The sequence below is a fragment of the Myxine glutinosa genome, chromosome 11 (genome assembly GCF_964187855.1).
Source record: "Myxine glutinosa chromosome 11, kmMyxGlut1.1, whole genome shotgun sequence".
NCBI lineage: Eukaryota > Metazoa > Chordata > Myxini > Myxiniformes > Myxinidae > Myxine > Myxine glutinosa.
The window spans coordinates 18,618,677-18,636,280 of NC_136271.1; the positions used below are offsets into that span (position 1 = coordinate 18,618,677).

General features: G+C 42.1%; 1 protein-coding gene across 6 annotated transcripts in view; it reads right to left on the reverse strand.

Moving 5' to 3' along the window:
* LOC137413098 (myomesin-1) overlaps positions 1-17,604 on the reverse strand; it is a 185,748-nt gene that overhangs the window by 41,548 nt on the left and 126,596 nt on the right. For all 6 annotated transcript variants that reach the window (XM_078786457.1, XM_078786461.1, XM_078786460.1 and 3 more), the window contains 6 exons: positions 16,725-16,906; positions 15,236-15,350; positions 9,126-9,282; positions 2,486-2,592; positions 2,182-2,226; positions 571-707 (listed from right to left, as the gene is read on the reverse strand). In XM_078786457.1, coding sequence (XP_078642583.1) covers positions 571-707; positions 2,182-2,226; positions 2,486-2,592; positions 9,126-9,282; positions 15,236-15,350; positions 16,725-16,906 — 743 coding nt within the window. The remainder of the gene's footprint in view (positions 1-570; positions 708-2,181; positions 2,227-2,485; positions 2,593-9,125; positions 9,283-15,235; positions 15,351-16,724; positions 16,907-17,604) is intronic.

Sequence of the window (17,604 nt, forward strand, 5' to 3'; positions counted from 1 at the left end):
AAGAATGAAAACGTATTGAGGTGTATTACAAGCATAAAGTTAATCGTTTATATTTTCCCATACAGCATGATTCTTTATTTTGGTGTGGTATTAGTTGCACACCTTTACAGTTAAATAAGACCAGCTCTTCTGGCTTTGTGCAGATCCTGCTCTGTACTTCGACCGCAAAGTACTATTGGGAGTACTGTGGTGTTGCAGTTACAAGAACATTGCATTCCCGACTACTTGGCGAGAACATGCCCTCCCCAGTCAAGCAGGCCCATAAAAGGGCGAATTCAACATTGTCATACCTATAACACAGCAGTTCAAGCTATCCTATAGGGTGCTGTAATAAGGAGAGGAATCTTCTTTGTAAATCCGCATGAGGCTGGAAAAGCTTAAATGCTTTTTAACGTGCAATTGTACAGATTGCCTCTCCGGATCTGAACCACAGACACAATGGTGTGTGGAAGACACACTTGGTCCATGATCCAAGCGGTAACAGGGTTTGTGGCACTTGCTTCCTCCATGTACCGCAACAGGGAAGGTCTTATACAAGAGGTGACACACATTTGCCATCTTTACCCGTACCTTATCGTCTGTGACGTCCTTCTCGTTCACGATAAACTTCATGTCACTGTTTGGTGAAAGCGGCTTCACGTGCATGAAGAAACGAACTCTTCCTTTCTCCTGGAGTTCCACGGCCAGATCAGACTTCAGCGGGATGGCTGGGAAAAAGAGAGTAACGGTTGCATCTTTAACCTGTCGCAAAAATGGCAAGAGGCCACTTCTGTGATTAGATGTCAAAATGTCTGGAACAGTCTTGCAATGGAAAAGTTCCAAAAGCAGACGCAATATCAATAATTTCCCTTAATATTCCCACTTAAATCTCATTCCGGGATCCACATTCTCTCATTTTGACTTTCTGGGGTTCACAGACTTGTGGTGCTCACGGTTATGGATTCGGATGGGGCCGAGGCAAATTCCCACCTCCCTACTTTCTATCATCATACATTATCAGAAAAATCTTTATCTTATGCCTTTTAATGTGCATTTTGAAATAAAGTTAAGAGCTCGAGGTAAATTGGATCACTGAGCTGAGACATCATAACAAACAAAATACATCAATGTTGCGGCAAACAAATCCCCCCAAAAAAACATTTTTGTTTTTGCACTGAAAGTAATTTTACACATCAATGGATTTAAGTCTGCCATCGTTTACTGCAACGTTACAGTCTATAAATGAAGTTATGTCATCCACGTAATTAATGACGATCAAAAAGTATTTGGTGAAAATATTATGGAAATGTGAATACATTACATTGAGGAATCTCAAACTGCAACAGCATTTGTAGTACTAGCGTGACCCGGCGTGCTCCACATGCCTCACCACACGTCGTTTCAGAGGGATGGGCATCTTTGACCATTTCGGTGTCTTTTGGGTCTTCAGGGACTTTTGGGTCTTCAGGGTTTTTTTTGGATGTTTTGGATGTTTTGGGTCTTTGGGGTCTTTTGGATGTTTTGGGTCTTTGGGATATTTTGGGTATTTTTTTTTTTTTTTTTGGTCTTCGGGGTATTTTGGGTCTTCAGGATTTTTTGGGTCTTCATGGTGTTTTGGGTCTTCGGGGTCTTTTGGATGTTTTGGGTATTTAGGGTCTTTTGTGTCTTCAGGGTCTTTTGGGTATTCAGGGGCTTTTGGGGTCTTTTGGATGTTTCGGGTGTCAAAAAGACCCCGAAGACCCAAAACACCACGAAGACCCAAAACACCACGAAGACCCAAAACACCCCGAAGACCCAAAACACCCCAAAGACCCAAAACACCCCGAAGACCCAAAACATCCCGAAGACCCAAAATACCCCGAAGACCAAAAAAAAAAAAAAAAATACCCTTAAAGACCAAGAAGAACCAAAAGACCCTTAAGACCCAAAACACCTCAAAGACCCAAAATACACTTAAAGGCACAGAGGATCCAAAAGGCCCTGAAGACCCAAAACACCATGAAGACCCAAAAGACACCGAAATGGTCAAAGATGCCTACCCCTCTGAAACGACGTGTGGTGAGGCGTGCGGAGCACCCCGAGTCACGCTAGTGTAAACAAACATAACCATATACATTTGCTCTGTTATAATAAAGATACAAAAATAACAATGGGGAACATTCTTAACTCGGAAACAATATGAGCACAATCTTCGTCACCTACTCGGATGCTTGATTTTGTTGCTCTTCTCCATTGCATCCTTCAGTTCTGAAAAAAAAGGTTCAAAAAAATTGTTATTCCCAGTTTTAGGACATACACCTTTGGAAGAATTAGTATCTCATACAGCATCCCAGGGGTTACAATCCTGGATGGGTGACCACTCCAGGATACTCAATTTTGGGTGTGAGATTCTGGAATTTATTTGACGATTATCCTGCCAGCCCATGAGGTTGCAGGTAAAATTAAAATGGGGAAGATTTGCCCGGTGAGACAGGAAATGACATTGATAGTGCAAACCACTTCTCACCTTCCTCTGACAGGTTGTAACTCGCAGATACGCCATCGGTATCGGTCACGGTGCACGAGTATTGTCCTGCATCATCCAGTGTGGCATTGTTAAAGCAAAGTTTTGCCCTGAAAGAACAAAATAAACCCCGAAACTTTTTGTTTTGAATATTTTTTGCAAAACAGTTCGACATTAAATCAGGAAGCTGATCATCAAAATCCATCACAAAATTGACAGTTCTCCAACAATGCTTTTGACCTTGATGTTGTGTCCCCATGCTCTTTAGTCGGCGGTAATGGCAATCACAACACAGACTCGTGCACAGGAGTTTTAGTTACCTCTGCTACCAAAGGTGGATGGAGGTTATGTTTTCACCCCTGTATGTTTGTTACTTGCCGGAAAAAATTCCGGCAAGTATGTTGGTTGGTTTGTCTGTCTGTTTGTCTGTCTGATTGTATGTTTGTGCGCAGCACTACGTCTACATCGTTGCACATAGCATCGCCATACTTTGCACACATATGTGTCTTGCCCTGGAATAGACTGTGCCCAATTTTTAACTCTCTAGGCCCAAGGCCTCCATTATGACGTCATAATTCGATAATTCGACAAGTACAAAACTTCATCCAATCAACATGCAATTTATTGAGTGCCGTGTCGGCTTAAACTGGTGGAGAAAAAAAATTAATGATGACGTCATTGGTCACCTGGTTCGGCCGCCCTTTTGGAAAAACCCAAAAACTTTGCACCTCTATATCTTCGAAAGTGCTGAATAGAAAAAATTGAGACATGGCTCATTGTAAAGAACTCTCCATGGGGAATAAAATATGTTAATGATGATGTCATATGTGCCTCCATTATGACGTCATAATTCGACAAGTACAAAACTTCATCCGATCAAGATGAAATTTCTTGAGCATAATCTCGGAATATATAAAAGTTTAGAAAACAAAAAATGATGACGTTATCGGTCACGTCGTTTGGCCGCCATATTTTAAATTCCGGCAAGTCCTTGGGCTCTGACCGATTTTTAGTCTGTCTGTCTGTCTGTCTCTGTTTGTCTGTTTGTGCGCAGTACTATGTCGACATCATTGCACATAGCATCCCCATACTTTACACACATATGTGTCTTGCCCTGGAATAGACTGTGCCCAATTTATAACTCTCGAGGCCCAATGCCTCCATTATGACGTCATAATTCGATAATTCGACAAGTACAAAACTTCATCCAATCAAGATGCAATTTCTTGAGCGCCAAGTCGGCATAAACTGGTGGAGAAAAAAAAATGATGATGTCATCGGTCACGTGGTTCGGCCGCCATCTTGGAAAAACCGAAAAACTTTGCACCTCTATATCTCCGAAAGCGCTGAATAGAAAAAATTGAGACATGGCTCATTGTAAAGAACTCTCCATGGGGAATAAAATATGTTAATGATGATGTCATAGGTGCCTCCATTACGACGTCATAATTCGACAAGTACAAAACTTCATCCGAACAAGATGAAATTTCTTGAGTATAATCTAGGAATAAATTCGTTTAGAAAACAAATAATGATGACGTCATCGGTCACGTGGTTCAGCCGCCATATTTTTAATTCCGGCAAGTCCTCGGTCTCTGACCGATTTCTAGTCTGTCTGTTTGTTTGCGAACAAAATATCTCAGAAAGTTGTGGACGGATTCAGACGAAATTTGGCAGTAATGTAGCATATGTGACAAGGACGAAATGATTAGATTTTGGTGAAAATCCGGATTCGGATCCGGCTAGTAGAATTTTTAAAGTGATTCTTCACCATTGGGAGATAGGGCCAAAAACGATATATAGCAGGATATCTCAAAAAGTTATGGACGGATTTGGACGAAACTTGGTGGACCGGTTGGGTGTCTGACAAGGACAAATAGATTCGATTTTGGTGAAGATCTGAATATGGATTCAGAGATGAGAATTATTTAATTTTTTAAGTGATTCTTCACCATTGGGAGATAGGGCCAAAAACGATACATAGCAGGATATCTCAAAAAGTTATGGATAGATGTTATGTGTGACATATTATGGATGTTATGGATGTTATGTGTGACAAGGAAGAATCGATTCAATTTTGGTGAAGATCTGAATATGGATTCGGATAAGAGAATTATTTAATCTTTTAATTGATTCCTCAACATTGAGTGATATGGCCAACCAGGCGGAGGTATGCTCTCTACTGAGCGCCGTTCTAGTTTCTTCTCTGTAGCGATACATTCCCTGAGATATTGAGAGATGTTATGCAATTCTTTAGAGCTGCTGTTGGAAGCAGCGATTGACTTTAACTGACAATTTAACCGAATGACAAACCAAGTTCGACGACGTGCGGATTTCATGTGAACTCACAATGAACAAACGGAAAATGTGGGAACTTTCTAGTGATACTTTTTGCTAACTGCGATGTGAATGAACTTCATCATAGAAACAAGTTGATCTAAAATTCTGATCTGATCTCTCATTGGGGAGAGACTAATCGGATTACTATTTAGGTAGCTTGATTTGACAGCAGTAGCATTTATAAACCAGGAAGGGTTTTAATTAACCATGCATATACAGGGAGGCACTCTGTATACAGAGCTGGAATCTCATCAAATACAGTATATAATTTGGCCAGGGTACCTGGCAAATTGTTTGGTGTGTGTGTGTGTTCTTTTTTTACATCCCCATTGCTGACAGGACAGTCGGCCAATGAAGTCTCCAAATAACAACGTGCTTGCTTCTTGATGTAATACACCTTGCTAACAATACTGCACAGGGTGTTCTAAAAAGACCGGACAACTTTGGTTGTTAATATATTTAGAACCACAAATGATACAATGATACCCTTTGGTTTATATGACACAGAAACTGAATGTTCTGTGCACACCATCAATACACTTCAATGTGAGCTGTGTTTGTCACGCGCAGGACGTCAAGGCGGTACACGAGTTTTTTTTCAAGTTTGGCTCAGCATGTTTGCGTCCACAAGTGTGTGTGCAGCTGTGATCCAAGAACGAAGATCCTGCAAGGTTTGCCACCTTGGTGTTGAAGAAAACATCTTTGACAAACCCCCACAGAAAAGAAATCAAGGGGGGTTATGTCTGGTGATTGTGGAAGCCAGGTGATTGGTCGGTCTCTGCCAATCCAGTGACCTGGATTTTTTTCATCCAGGACGGCTCAAACGACTAAGGGAGGGGGAGCGCCGTCCTGTTGGAAAATTATATCGGGTTGTAGGTCTTCAATCTGTGGGAAAGCGAATCTTTCCAACATGTTCATGTAAATTGTTGAAGGCACTATGTCCTCCGCAAAAACAAACGGACCCACCAAGAGGTCATGGAGAAGGCCACACCTTGCAGAAGGCACGAGGGGTTTTTTTCAGAGCCGTAGATCCTCATATTGTGCCAGTTGACCTTCCACGAAACATGAAAGCAGCTTTGTCTGTGAACCTGACCTTTTTCAGGTAATCTTTGTCATCCTCGATGCAACTGAGCATTTCCAAAGCAAATGCCTTGCATTTGGTCTGTCATTTGGTTTGAGTTCCTGCAGAATCTGCACCTTATAGACATAAAACTTCAGTCTTTTATGAAAAATCCTGTATACAGGGGTGGTTGGTAGTCCCAATTCTCTGGATGCACGGTGGATTGATTTTCTGGGACTTTGGTGAAATGATTCCTGCACTTGTTCAATGTCTGCTGCACTTATTGGTTGACTGGTAATTTCCTGTTTGTGACAACTTCTAGTCTACTTAAACCTCTTGTATCACCCTCTGATACTAGTCTGCGATGGCAAATTCCATTCTATTCTTTGTACAGGAAATTATGTTTAACTTCCGTGTCGGATCTCGTCTCGATGAACCATTTGACGCACTGAGCTTTCTGCTGTTGAGTCGTCATTTTATTTTGCATTAAACCACCCGAACTGAAACAAAAGAAAACTTTATGCGTTTTTGTATCATATAAAACAACGGGCATTGTTGTATCATTTGTGTTACTAAATATATTAACAACCAAAGGTGTCCAGGTTTTTTTACAGACTTGGCATTTAATATGGAATATATATTTTTTCTTGACTTGGGTTTACTTTCTTAACTCAGTATATCAATCTGGCGAGTTTCTTTTACACTTTGGTGATTTATTTGTTAAAAGAACCATGTCACTGATTGTCTGTCGCAGCAAGAAGTCAACAACAGGATTATATCTCAGGTGGCGTGGCAAAACGTACGGACAGGTGCATTTGACGATTGGCTTCACAGTCGGGTATACAAGGGTTGTTGCGTTCTGTATTAGTGGAAAACAACTGCTGCACGTCTCCAAAAGTTATTGCCGGTTCCTCTGGAGATGGTCCGTCAACTCGACAATGCTGTTTGTCATGGAGTGGTGGCTTTACGAAATTATGGCATGAAAGAGCATGCTATTGCTCGGCAGTATGGCATCACTCAAGGTCAGGTGTCAAAGATCCTGAAACGAAATGCTCAGAGGGGTGTCCCTACTCCAATACCGAGGCCAGGACGTCCCCGCAGAACCACAAGGAGGGATGATCGCCAGCTGCACTGGTTAGTCCGCAATGGCCGTACCAAGTCAGCTAATCGGCTTCGGGCTGAGTGGCAGCAACTGACAAATGTGCCTGTATCCAGAAGGCTAGTCAACCAATGACTGGTTCAAGCAGGTGATCGTGCCAGGCGTCCCCTGAGAAAGCCACGCCTGACCAGACAACACCGCCAGCGCCGATTGCAGTGGGCCAGAGAGCACCGTCAATGGCAGCCAGGACACTGGAATCATGTGATCTTCAGTGACGAGTCTAGATTTCTGGTCTATCGTCAAGATGGCCACGTCCGAGTGCGCAGACAAGTGCATGAAGCCTACAACAAAGATTGTATAGTGCCAGGAGTCCAAGCTGGAGGTGGTGGGGTGACCATTTGGGCTGCTTTTCATGCAGGGGGCAAAATTGACCTGGTTGTTCTGAATGGAAACCTGAACCAGTTCAAGTACATGGCCATTCTGGAAGAAACATTGCTTCCATTTGGTCGTGTAGCCTTTCGAGAAAACTTTGTCTTCCAAGATGACAATGCACGGCCTCATCGTGCTCGCATGATCCAACACTTTCTTGCTGACCGTGGTGTAGAGCATATGGAGTGGCATGGCATGTCCCCGGATATGAATCCGATAGAGAACTTGTGGGCAGAATTAACGCGTCAAATCGACCACTTGGACCAGCAACCGACCTCTGTGCGTGAATTGCAGCAGACTATTGTCACTGCATGGCAAGCGATTCCTGTCCAAACCTTGGCAAATCTCGTGAACAGCATGCCTCAACGTGTACGTGCTCTCATGAATGCTCGTGGGGGTTACACGAAGTACTGAACTGTAATTGTAGTGTCCGTAATCCCAGTCGTAATTTAACTTTTGTTTTTGTTAAAAAAAATTTTGGCTAATGTGCAAAATAAAGAGATACTTCTGGAAAACGCACAGAAGTTTAACACAGTACTGTCCATGAATTGAGTTCGATATCAGTTTACATCACTTTCAAGGATCAATTTATTTGTTTCGAAATGTCAAATGTGGTTTTTGTTTCTTTTAAAGGTCACATTAACAAAATCTAGAATAATTTCAACATAATTCCAATGAACTTTTGGTTCTAAGACATCTTGAAAAGTAAGTTCACCCCCACAAAATAAATATTCCATATTAAATGCCAAGTCTGTAGAACACCCTTTTTGGGGGTTCAATATGTTAAAGCATAAGGTTATGTATGTTAAATATGTTAAAGGAAAAAGTCTAGAAAACTGACCCAATAATAATATGTGATATTTTCTGAATAGATAGGGGTCAGCTGATTGGGTCAGGAGAAGCAATTATTCTCTATCGTTTAAACAGAGTGACAAATGGCTCCAAACATTGTGTACCTTGCAACTCTTATAACCTTTCCAACGAGTTATACAAATTAAAATCACTTCACAAGAGTCACTGGTTGCCCCTTGTCATGAATACATAAACTACTCAACCTGAAGTTTGGACGAGACTTACAGCACTCAAAATATTTAATTCATAAAAATTATAAATTCCACTTCCGTTTACATTTCCCTGCTTGTGGTCACTTCTTTAAGTCCTCCAAGATATTTGCTTCCAAAAGCTAAGTAACCGTTCCTTTTTTTTCTAGCTGTTTCCCACCAAATTCCCAAGATCCCCCTATTGTGATTTCCCCCTACTCCTTCACCTCTTTTCGCTTGTTAGTTGTCGGTTGGTTTGTTCCTCTTCTGTTTTATTCCTGCTTCCCCTTCCTCTTCTTACTGTGTTTCATTCAGCTTGTTCACCCCAAGTGTTCAGCTTGTTCACCCCTTTGCTTGTGTGCAGCTATTCCCTTCCATTTCCCTTCCATTCTGCTTTGCTTTTCCAAGAGCCTCGATCAAGCATTTTTTTTTAAAGAAGTGTAAAACACACTTGTGGTTCATTGTCTGGGATTCCACAATCATGTGATCTATCAAATCCTTAGCATGTAATACATTTACGATTCCAACTCAGGATTATTAGGGATACCCTGGAGGTTCTGAAAATACAATAAATTCACTTATTGAATGATTTCTCCGATTACATTTTCACACCCCTGCCAACAATGGACCATCATGCTCTCTGGGAAGTTATTGTGATGTAACCCCAACTCTTACACGTTGTCTTTATTCTCAGAAGTTAGATGTGATGTTGCAGGAAGTTCATCATAGCTTTTAAACCAGTAGCATTCTGAGTCTGGCGTTGCATTAGGACATTCCAGCTGCAAGAAGATATTCCCCTCGTCATCAACATTCAGCTTAACATCGTGTGAACCTGCAAGGGCAACAAAAATTAGGGGTGATATATTTCCTACAAGGACAAAATCATGGATTTGGATCCCCCACCCACCCCAATCTCTCACAAATGTCTCTTTTATCCTGTAACCTTATTCCTATCTCCTCTAAACCCCATTTCCTTTCTCTCCCACACTGGAGCCATACTCCGATATCCACCTTTTCTGTCCTATTCTGCCTATTCTCTCGTCTTCTGTTCCTTGTATTAATCTCAATATTTTCAATTCAGCTCATCACTACTTATATACAGTCACGTGAAAAAGTAGGTACACCCAATGTAAAGTTTTGACTTTTTCAACATATTTCAACACACAGCTATTTGATCTTCATTTCAACAATATTGATAGATAAAGGTGATATAATATAACAAATATCATGAAACATTTACATTTTGTAGTCCATTGAATAATTTAAATAAACATAAATGCAAATTTTGCATGTGGAAAAAGTAAGTACACCCTTGGCTCTAATAGGTGATATTGCCCCCTTTGGCAGAAACAACCTCAAGTAGGCGTCTCTTATAACTGTCTACCAGCCTCTGACATCGACTGGGAGAAATTTTTGCCCACTCCTCCATGCAGAATTCTTTCAGCTGTGCGATGTTTGAGGGGTTTCTTGCATGCACAACAACACAACAACATGCATTTTAAAGGCCATTTTCCCTGCTAGAGCGGGGGTTAGCCTTGCGGTCCCCATGACAATCTTCTCCATTTTGCCCTATTTTCTGCATCTCTCCTTGTTAACCCCCTTGCCCGCATTTCTTCTTCCACCATCTTTAGCCAAGTCTTTCTCGGTCTTCCCCGTCTTCTACTTCCTTCTACATTCATTTCCATCACTCTTCTCAACCAGTCAATTTCATCCTTCCTCAACACATGACCAAACCATCTCAACCTGTTCCTCTTCACAGCATCAATCACAGGCTCTATTCCCATCATCTTTCGCAATTCATCATTTGTCTTCCTCTCTCTCAACGATACTCCGCACATCCGTCGAACCATTCGCATTTCCACCCTTTCCAACCTTCGTTGCTGCTCTACGTTCATTACCCATGTCTCGCTCCCATAAATCATAACACTTCTCACGCATGCAGCATACACCTTTCCCTTCAGCTTCAACGACACTCCCCTCATCATCAGCACGCCACTCAGTTCCCGAAACTTCTTCCATGCACATCTCACTCGAGCAACCGTTGCCGAGTCTGATCCACCTTCTCCATTCAGCATGTCTCCGAGGTAGCAAAATGTTTTCACACCTTCCAGCTTCACGCCGTCTCCAAGATCCAACTCAACATTTCCTCCATCTGCAGCTCCCTCTGTGCACACCTTACATTTGAATGTAGCTGACACACTGGTTAATGACCCTCTCAGACCACTACATTTTTGATGAACCCACTCAGCGCACATTGTACACTGAATGGAGTTCACTCCGACACCCTTCCTACACACAGCACAGGGCCACTTCCCAGTTCTTTCCACCTCACCACATGCTTTACCACTTGCCATCACCTTCGTCTTTCCGATATTCACCTTCAGACCTTTTGTCTCCATACATTCCTTCCACGTGTTCATCTTTTCCTTCAGTCCATCCATACTTTCCGCATTCAACACCAGATCATCTGCATACAACAACTCCCACGGTAAACCTTCCTTTACGTTCTGAGCCAGCACCTTCATCACAGCTACAAATAGTAGTGGACTTAGTACCGACCCCTGATGCACTCCCACCTTCACCTCAAACTCACCACTGTTCCCGTCCTTCGTCCTTACAGCTGTGCGCGCTCTTTTGTACATTGCCATCACGACTCTGATCAACCATTCCTCCACTCCTAACTTCCTCAATGCCCATGTCAATACTTTGCGTGGAACCCGATCGAATGCTTTCTCCAGATCAACAAACCCAAGAAACAACTTCTTCCTCTTCTCCATGTACTTCTCCTGCAACTGCCTCACAATGAAAAGCGCATCTGTCGTTCCTCTTCCTGGCATAAATCCAAACTGCATTTCGTCGATCTTCACTTTCTTCCTTATCCTCCTCTCCAACACCCTTTCCAATACCTTCATTCCATGCTCCAATAACTTTATCGCTCGGTACGAGCCACACTCCAGAGGGTCACCTTTCCCCTTGTATAGAGGGACGATGGTACTCAGTTCCCAATCCACTGGAATGCGGCCTTCTTTCACCACCAGATTACAGATCTCTGTCATTCTCTTCACACCCCAACTTCCTGCTGCCTTCAACATATCTCCCACAACTCCCGTCGGCCCTCCCGCTTTTCTACCCTTCATTGCTTTTATCGCTTCCTCAACTTCCTTCTCAGTTATCTTCTCTGCCGGTCCTAAAACTGGGTTACTCTCTATGTTGCCATCCCATTCATTCTCTGTATTCAACAGCATTTCCATATATCTTTTCCATCTTCCTTTCATTCCATCTGGGATGCATGCACAGCTCGTTTCAAATCCCCCCACAACATCTAGATGGGATTTAGATCCGGGCTTTGACTTGGCCATTCCAGAACCCTCCATTTCTCTCTTTTCAGCCATTCCTTGGTGGATTTACTGGTATGTTTAGGGTCATTGTCATGTTGCAAGGTCCACCTTCGGTTGAGCTTCAACTTTCCGACAGATGGCCTCGCATTATCCTCAAGCACCCTCTGGTACAATGAAGAATTCATAGTGGATTCTATGATGGTGAGCTGCCCAGGCCCTGATGCAGCAAAGCTGCCCCAAACCATAATATTTCCACCACCATGCTTTACAGTTGGTATCAGGTTCTTGTGGTCAAATGTTGTCTTTGGTTTTCGCCAAACATGTCTTCTGGTACTGTGGCCAAATAGCTCTACCTTTGACTCATCTGTTCAGAGCACATTGTTCCAGAAGTTCTGGTCTTTGCCTAGGTGTTCATTGGCAAACTTTAGTCTTGCCCTGATGTTCTTTCTGGACAGCAAAGCTTTCCTCCTGGCACACCAACCATGTATATCAAATTTGTGCAGCCTCTTTCTAATGGTAGACTCGTGCACTTTGACATCAACAGTGGCAAGAGCTACCTGTAGGTCCTGTGATGACATTCTGGGGTTCTTAGAGACTTCTTTCAGCATCTTGCGGTCTGCTCTCGGGCTGAACTTGCTGGGGCGGCCTGGCCTGAACAAGTTGGCAGTTGTTTGGAATCTTCTCCACTTGTAGATGATCTTCCAGACAGTCGAATGATTGATTTCAAATTGTTTGGAGATCTTTTTAAATCCTTTCCCAGACTTGTAGGCATCTATAACCTTCTTTCTGAAGGCCCCAGAGAGCTCTTTTGATCAAGGCATGGTGATGCCGCACACTTCAACAACAAAGAGCAAACCAAACTAAATGTCTGAGGTTTAAATAAGACAGGTTCCTCTAAGATCCTCTCTAACGATGTTCTAATCATTTGCACCTGAGCTGGTGCACCTGATTCTAATTTTAAGTATTTGAAGTAGTGATAAATGTAGGGGTGTACTTACTTTTTCCACATGTGAAATTTGCATTTATGTTTATTTAAATTATAGAATGGACTACAAAATGTAAATGTTTCATGATATTTGTTATATTATATCACCTTTATCTATCAATATTGTTGAAATGAAGATCAAATTGCTGTATGTTGAAATATGTTGAAAAAGTCAAAACTTTACATGGGGTGCACTTACTTTTTCACGTGACTGTATATATATATATTGTTGCGGTTTCGACTAAAAAGTAATGGCAACCACTATACAGGTCCCCATGAATAGTTATTTCATAACAGACCATTATCTTAGTCCCTTCCCCTTATTTCGGGTTATTATGTCTCTATGCATTGAGAAAAGGAAATATAGGTCCTCCACTTAAAAGAGATAAGCTACCAGGCATTGCACCAGTCTCCCAGGGACACCATGGTGTCCAGGTTCAGAAACCCACCAATCAGGGTGAAAGGGGCGGAGTTATGGGCTCCACCAATCGGGAGACCTCCAATATTTCCCCCCTCCCCCTTGGAAATTCTCTCTGTAAATGTGTACCGTGTAGTGCCACCTGGTGGTGGTGGCAGAGGGTACTACAATTTCCTTTTTTACCTGGGCAACACTGAGGTTAAAGCACTCTTCACACCGTTAAATTTGTTCTCATCCTGCCCCCCCCCCCCTCCTCCCCACAAACGGAGGGGTCTGACAAAGCCCCCTCTCCCAAAAAATGTATATGCAGTATATCTCTACCCTCCTGCTCCCCTCATATATCTTCCCCCACACTTCCCTCCCTCTACCTCCCCTTCCCCTTCCTAAAGCAAGGGATGTGACGACTAATTGATCCATTAGCGAAGCATCAGGTAGGCTCTTCTGGTAATAAATGCAAGCACAGGTAAAGTTCCTCTCCCTTCTACAAAATAATAGGTATAGTCCTGCACCAGTGAAATGGGAATCTATGACGTCTATACATTGTCACATGTTTCACAGCAGTCGATGAGTTTTTGACATTGGAAAAAAAAAATCACATTTTTGGCTCGAAAGCCATAATTCAACAAAAATATAAACATTTTGGTGTTTTAAGGAGAAATTATTGTTTTCCATGAACGCACAAGACAGCTTTGATTGATTGTAATTTTCCATACTAACTCTAAATTCCAAACATTTGCTTTAGAACTCTAAATCCCAATCTTTAACAGTTTTGTAATGGGAAATTATCTGCAGCTGGAGATATTATAAATGCTGGATGGAAATGATTCTCTCTATAAAACAAAAATTCAACATATTTCTTCCAAAATTCTCCAGTTACTCCCCCATCATGAAACTAGAGGTTCCAGGGAACCTGAACTCAACTGGTCTATATCAATATGGTTAGAATATGCATAATAGAACCACAAACTATATCGTTTATATGTGCGTTTATATGTGTGTTTTCAAATATCGTTAAGTGGCAAAAGGCACAAGTTTCATCAAATTTGATCAGTCTTTGTGACTTTTAGAGCTTGGACGTCGTCCAAACTGATGTTTATGGGTCAAGTCATGTCATAGGTCATGACGAGGTCATTTTTCGGACATCGTCAAAACCCGTAATATATGTGTTGAGGTTTATTACATACTGTCTACACACCGAGTTTCAGCCTTCTAGCTACATTAGGAAATACCAGATTGACAAAAATTGATTTTTCAATATGGCTGCCCTGCCGCACCCATTTTTGGGCGTGCAATGCCCAAATGCAATCCCAAACTAGTTTATGTCTTAAAGATGCTGCATAACAAGTTTCATCAAATTTAATCAATATTTGTGACTTTTAGAGCGTAGACGTCGTCCAAACTGATGTTTATGGGTCAAGTCATGTCATAGGTCACGACGAGGTCATTTTTCGGACATCGTCAAAACCCGTAATATATGTGTTGAGGTTTGTTACATACTGTCTACACACCGAGTTTCAGCCTTCTAGCTACATTAGGAAATACCAGATTGACAAAAATTGATTTTTCAATATGGCCGCCCTGCCGCGCCCATTTTTGGGCGTGCAATGCCCAAATGCAATCCCAAACTAGTTTATGTCTTAAAGATGCTGCATAACAAGTTTCATCAAATTTAATCAATATTTGTGACTTTTAGAGCGTAGACGTCGAATTGTTTACAGACGACAGACGGACGACGGACACTGGGTGTCGACAAAAACTCAGTTGGACATCGTCCAGTTGAGTTAAAAATGGAAGCTAATCTTAACTATGTAGGTAACCGCATTTTACATCAGGGATTTTTCAACCACAAGACGAAAGCAATATAACATAAAGCTTGGTTCTTTCTTGGGCCTTGGCTTTGGGAAGAGGTTTAAAGTAAAATTCCTCACACATTGTGCCCAAGTGATCAGGTGAAATTCATCATGTTGAAGGTGAAGTTAAATGTCTCTTTGCTTGTGCGGTTAAGGATCACGATTCCATTACCCTTACTGTCATACAGACGCACCTGCGGGTGTAACAGCCTTCACCGGCTCACTGGGGAGAGAAGGCCAGCCTGTGCCAGATTGGTTCTCTGCGCAGATTCTAAAGCGGTAAGTGTTTCCCTCCTGTAAACCTGTGACCTACGCAGCAGAAAAGGAAACAGAAGCAAGGTGATAAACATATAAAGTTAATTTGATAAAGTCACACAACATCCTGGACTTGCACATTATCAAGCCTCCTTCATCAAGTCAATTTAAAATCACATCAAGCCCTCCCAAGGGCTGACATGGGTGAACCCTTCATGGAGGACGACAAAGGTTAAAAAGCTCACCAGAAACTTCGGATGGGTGATAAATGCTGCGTATAAGAAGCACGACACACCATCCCATCAGGGAATGAAGAAAATAAATAAAAAATCCTTCAAGTGTAAATGTACTCGCACAGCAAATCAAATCTCGGTCCCCGCACCATCACAATACGAGATAAAGCTTGGGTCATTCTTTTCTCTTCCGTTCAAATTGAAAAGGTTTTGCTGTTTCAAGGCAGTGAAACTGATGTGTATAATACATTAATGCCCTCTAGATAGTGCAAACCTCAAAAGCGTGAGCCCGCGATGAATTCCGGAAAACTTCAATCCGGCCTATTCCAGTCACTGAAGGACAATGCTCTCCTTCAACTCGTCTCTAGGGGTGTCTGGCATGTTTGCCTCGCTTTTCAAGTTCAGATTGGCAAGAGTGACCAGCCATGGGAATTAAACCCACACCGGCCAGTAGAGAAAAAAGCAAGTGCTTAACCGCTCGACCAAACCACCATTACTACCAATGTGCATCGTCATATCCATCATCGTTTTATGGCCGTTTCCATGCTGCATGTGTAAGGCATGTTTTTTTTGTGGCCGGATGCCCTTTCCGATGGCACCATAGAATCAGCTGTGGACCTAGCCTTTATCCAAAGAAAGTTACTCTGCAAGGTAGCAGGGGAATTTGCAATCAAAGTTTCCTTCTCCTAGGTGGATTGCCTACCAAGGTTAAAGAGCTCCACCTACCCTTGTTGGATTGGTGAGTGTCACAGCAAGTCCTCACAATGGCGGGCCATGCACACGACACCTCTAGGGTACCAAACTACTCTGAGATCCTCCAGATATTTAGCCAGTGCCCCATGGTGCACCTCTACCTCTTGGGTACCAAACTACTCTGTGATCCTCCAGATATTCAGCCAGTGCCCCATGGTGCTCCACTAGGGTACCAAACTACTCTGAGATCCTCCAGATATTCAGCCAGTGCCCCATGGTGCTCCACTCGGAGGTCGTTTCAAAGTCTTGGCAAGGGTGGAGGTACAGGAAGGAAGATCTTACACACTCGGCCTTCTTTTCACTCGCAGTGCTATCCACCGACCGAAGCTAAAAACGAGTGGTACACCACATTGCACCCCTACTACAGTACTTGACACACACACACACATCTCCACATAACAAAAACAACAACAACAACAAAAATACCACGAGCACCACATACCTTAAAGTACTTTTTATCGATAGACTTTGTAGTAACGCGTTTCCACTGGCCCAAGCAGGGCTCATCGGTCATTTCCACATGGTAGCCGCTGACTGGAGTCTCGCCAATGTACACAGGTGGCTTCCACAAAACAACCACCGAGTCATTTCTAACTTCAGTGTAGGTGACATCATATGGAGGGCCTGTTGGACAAACACACTTACAATTAGGCAATAAATGGACATTTCCACTCTAATTATCCAATACGACGTGATAACCATATGGAAAAATATATGACACTGCATATTACAAATAATGTACTTCTATACCTGGGTATACCTGATATGTAGTGTACGTTTTGAAACTGTTTAAAATCATCTGAACTACTCTAGCCAGTATGCTTTGGAGTCAGAGTCAGAAACATCCACAATTTTGAGATCTGTGGAGTGCACTATTTTACTCTCGGAAAGGTTCTACCTAACCTAGGCCTTCAATATCACCAAAGAGCTTACCTTGACGGATGGAATTAATGGTAACCCAACTTCTTTAACATCAATATATTACATTATGGAATTCTTTGTTGGAGCAAGTATGGTGATTGATGGGAGAACCATAAGTGTTTCATTCAAAACTTTACTTAGAATGCTGAGTAATTGATTTATATCTATATATATATATATATATATATATATATATATATATATATATATATATATATATATATTTACACTCAAGCTAATCGTAGTGGACCATCTGTGGGCAAGTGTGTAGACAGGTGGCCTTAAATGAAAACCATAATTCAGGCAAAGAGTCTTAATGACTTCCACTTAACCTATTCACCCTGTTAAATGTCGCATTGCTTAATCATCAAAATCGTTACACATTGATTCCAAATAGTGTA